Source organism: Arachis duranensis, chromosome 10 (assembly GCF_000817695.3).
Source record: "Arachis duranensis cultivar V14167 chromosome 10, aradu.V14167.gnm2.J7QH, whole genome shotgun sequence".
Lineage (NCBI taxonomy): Eukaryota > Viridiplantae > Streptophyta > Magnoliopsida > Fabales > Fabaceae > Arachis > Arachis duranensis.
This window is the reverse complement of record NC_029781.3, coordinates 55,528,420-55,532,735: the sequence shown is the minus strand read 5'-3', so window position 1 is coordinate 55,532,735 and position 4,316 is coordinate 55,528,420. Positions and strand designations below refer to the sequence as shown.

Genomic DNA, 4,316 nt, shown 5'->3' with positions numbered 1-4,316 from the left:
TTTTTGCTCAGGTCCCTCAATTTCAGCCAGAAAATACCTGAAATCACAGAAAAACACACAAACTCATAGTAAAGTCCAGAAAAGTGAATTTTAACTAAAAACTAATAAAAATATACTAAAAACTAACTAGATCATACTAAAAACATACTAAAAACAATCCCAAAAAGCGTACAAATTATCCGCTCATCAGTTTCTGTAGCTCCAAAAAATCCATTTCGAGTGCAGGGAGGTCAGAATCCAACAGCATCAGCAGTCCTTCTTCAGCCTCTGAATTAGATTTTTGCTCAGGTCCCTCAATTTCAGCCAGAAAATACTTGAAATCATAGAAAAACACACAAACTCATAGTAAAGTCCAAAAATGTGAATTTTGCTTAAAAACTAATAAAAATATACTAAAAAGTAGCTAGATCCTACTAAAATCTACCTAAAAACAATGCCAAAAAGCGTATAAATTATCCGTTCATCACCATTCAACAAACTGCAATCCGAACCGTTCCTGTTCCTGAGAGTTCTCCGAAAAGAACTCAGAAAAGGAAAGCTGGACTGCTCGACCACCAACAGCAAAAAGCAGGAAAACTCCTACTAAAACTTCTCGAAAGGTAATTTTATAATTCTTTTCTCTATTCGAAACATATTTCAACTTTTGTCTTTTTTTTTAATCACACTTAATTTTGGATTTCTTGTCAGTTGATACTACTTTCATCAACTGAGAGTTCTGAGGAAATCGAGCCAGCCAACAAAGACAGTCCTGCTATTTCTTCCCAATCAGAAGATGCAGCCGATTCTGATTCTGACCCCCAATTGACCCGCAAGACCAGAACTTCTCAGGTAACACATTCATCACTACAAACTTCACTTACTTTAATACAAAAATTAAACTCACAAATGTGTACCTTTTGTACTAGCTTGCCCACGTCATCCACTCAACTACCTCTGCTGAAGAATTTAACCCATTAATTTTATCACAGTAACATGGTCAAGAACAATCAACTTCATATGACTCGATTCAATTCTCAGGATCCAAAGTGATTCCAGCCGTTTTTCCACCTTATTCTCACACAACACAAATAGTTGATTCAACAGCCAATCCTTTACAACATTCTCTAGAAGAGACTCAAAGAATTGAATCGACTTCACCAAACAATCAAGTTATTCTTTCTGAAAAGAATCTAATAGTTCCTGACTCTGATTCTGCTTCCAAGGCTGCTGACACCATCAATTCAGACTCCACTAAATCCAAGGTTTCAGAAACTCCACCAGAATTGCAACCACCACCTTCAGATTTAGTACAACTTCAGACTCCTCTAGGATCAAGACCAAACACGTCGATTGTCCCAACAACTCCATCTAGCGCTACTTTGGATGACTTGACTTCTCTTTTGAATAAAATTATCCAGAAAACCAAAGTGCCAGTACCTGTTCCAGCCATCTCGAGACCAGTTTTGACAAGACCTCCAATCAAATTGGATCTTGACACTCAGGAACAACATCGATCACTCATCAAGCTTTTGGATCATCCTCCTGCCACTTGGGTTAATGACTCGATTCTTAATCAATTCCTAACCTCTCTTTTGAACTCCTATTTGGAACTCCCAACCAAAATTCCCAATTTTGATTTAATTCGAGGATTTAAACAACTCCTCGAAGAAAGTGTCGCGTTCCATTTTCAATTCCAAGAAATTGAGAATTGAGAAACCACAGCCATATCCAAAATTGAAAATTACCTAGCAACTGCTCAACCAATCAAAGTTGCTCATGACGAGTTTGATTTGAAGATTGCCCAGGCTATTTCTGTTCAAGCCTTTCATGACCAAGAAGAAGCAAGGCTCAAAATGGAATTTGCTCGAATTCAAGAACAACTCACTACTATAAGCGAAGATCGGATCACCTTTGCCAAGCCTTTGGCTGCAGCACAACAAGAGCAACATCTCCTTATTCAAAACCTCGTCTCGATTGAAATTGAGCGAGAGAAAGTCGAAAAACAACTTGAAGAGATCCAAACTGAAAAATCCAAGCAAACTGGGATGCTCACAACTATGGAAGACAAAAGGACAAAACTGTGCTCTGTTCTGGAAAAATTATTGGCGCCTTGAACTTTTTTCCTTTTATTTTGCAATGACTTTTGTCTCTTTTAAACTTTATGCATGCTGAAATTTCTATGTTTGCCAGCAATAGAAAGGTTTTAAATATTTTCCATTAATCGAATTAATCACTTTTCCTGATTTGATATCTTGAATTTGATAAGCATTTTCAGAGTATGTCCCTATCACCTGGAAGGGACCTTCCCAATTATGGGACCACTTACCCAAAAATTTCGATTTCTTTTCCATAGGTAAAATAACTTTCAATACTAACTCGCCTATCTTAAAAGACTTTTCTTTAATTCGACGATTATAACTCTGAGCAATACTCTCCTTCTGTCGAATAACATTTTCGAGTGCCAAGATTCGTTCTGAATCTAACTCATTTAACTCATCAAACATTGCATTCCAATAATCATCGACCGGCAATTCATTTTGTCTTAATACTCTTAAAGTATTCAAATTAACTTCCAATGGCAATACTGCATCATGGCCAAACACCAACTTATAAGGCGAAGTCCCTGTCGAACCTCTTGGTGAATTTAATTAAGTCCATAATATTTGACTTAAAGTTTCGTGCCATGTTCGAGGCTTATTTCTGATATGCTTTTTAATCAGGTCTATTAATATTTTATTCGCCGCTTCTACTTGCCCGTTAGCTTGTGCATAACATGGAGTCGAAGTAATCATATTAATATTTCTCGAAACTGTAAAATTCTTAATTTGCTGGCCAGTAACATAGTTCCTTGGTCAGTACTCAATGTCTAAGGAATCCCAAATCGATGAATAATATGTTCTTCGATAAAATCAATTATTTCATTTTGACCAACTTCCACCAATGGAACTACTTCAACCCATTTCGTAAAATAATCAATAGCCACTAAAATAAATTTGTGGTGTTTTGATGAAGGAGGATGAATTAATCCAATTAAATCTAAAGCCCATCCTCTAAACGGACACGTCTTGATTATAGAATGTAACTCAATTGCTGGAACTTGTGGTTCAGAACCATGTTTTTGACATTCTTGACATGCTTTGGCATAATTGATACAATCCTTTATCATTGATGGCCAATAAACATAATTACGATATAGCACCCATCTTATTTTCTTCCCTGCTTGATGGGCCCCACATATTCCATTATGAACTTCACCCAAAGCAATATTCTGGTCTTCTCGACTTAAACATCTCGACAAACTTCCATCAACCCCCTTCCAATATAACTCATCAGCCAAAAAAACAAAGTTCATTGCTCGTAATTTTATTTTCCTATCAACCATAAAACTGGGATCTTTTAAATATTGAGCAATATGCTTTCTCCAATCAGAATCCTCCCATTCATCTATACATAGCACTTCCCTTTCATTTGCTGGCACCAAAATTTGATGGATACTAGAGAATTTCTTGATAGCTTACGGACTAATTCGATATTTTGAAGCGATTTGGGCTAACTCATTAGAAATTTCATTATGAATTCTAGGAATATGTACCAAAGAAACTTTCTGAAAAGACGTTAACAACTCCCAGGTAGTAACTAAATATTTTTGTAACGTCTCATTATCACACTTAAACTCCTTTGATAACTGCTTCAAAACCAACTATGAATCACCTAAAATTTGAACTTCTAAAGCTCCTTTGTCGATTAAAATTTTGAGACCCAATATCAAAGCCTCATACTCCGCAACATTATTCGAACAAGGATATTTTAATTCAAACAAAAATTCTAATGGGATACCCTCTGGTGAAATAATGAGGATTCCAACCCTTGCACCATCTTTATGTTTTGAACCATCAAAATACAATTTCCAATAGTTAACTTTGATTTCAACTATATTTGCCCCCTGGTCATGAAGATCTTTCGAATTATTGACCAGAAAGTCTGCAATGACCTGTCCTTTAACAACCTTCGCTGGAACATATTGTAAATCAAATTCTGTCAATGCCAACATCCATTTCCCCAAACGTCCTCTTAACATAGGAAAACTTAGCATATATCTAACAAGATTAGTTTGTGCTATAACTTTTATCGTCTTTGCCACCATGTAGCATTTTAACTTCATACAAGAATGGTACAAAGACAAACATAATTTTTCAATCGGAGAATACCTTGTTTTAATATCTGTTAAAACTCGACTAAGGTAATATACTGCCCGCTCGTGCTCATTCTCATCATCTTGGGCCAACATACATCCAATAGTACTTTCAGATGCAGTAATATATAACTTTAAGGGCTTA

The 4,316-nt window shown here is 36.0% G+C and overlaps 1 protein-coding gene across 1 annotated transcript; it reads right to left on the bottom strand.

Annotated features, from left to right (window-relative positions):
- Positions 1-2,156: 2,156 nt before the first annotated feature.
- Positions 2,157-3,331, bottom strand: LOC107469893 (uncharacterized). Its single transcript, XM_016089281.1, has 2 exons — positions 3,040-3,331; positions 2,157-2,563 (listed from the first exon to the last, which is right to left on the bottom strand). Exons 1-2 carry the CDS (start codon positions 3,329-3,331, stop codon positions 2,157-2,159), a joined length of 699 nt encoding a protein of 232 aa, XP_015944767.1.
- Positions 3,332-4,316: the final 985 nt, after the last annotated feature.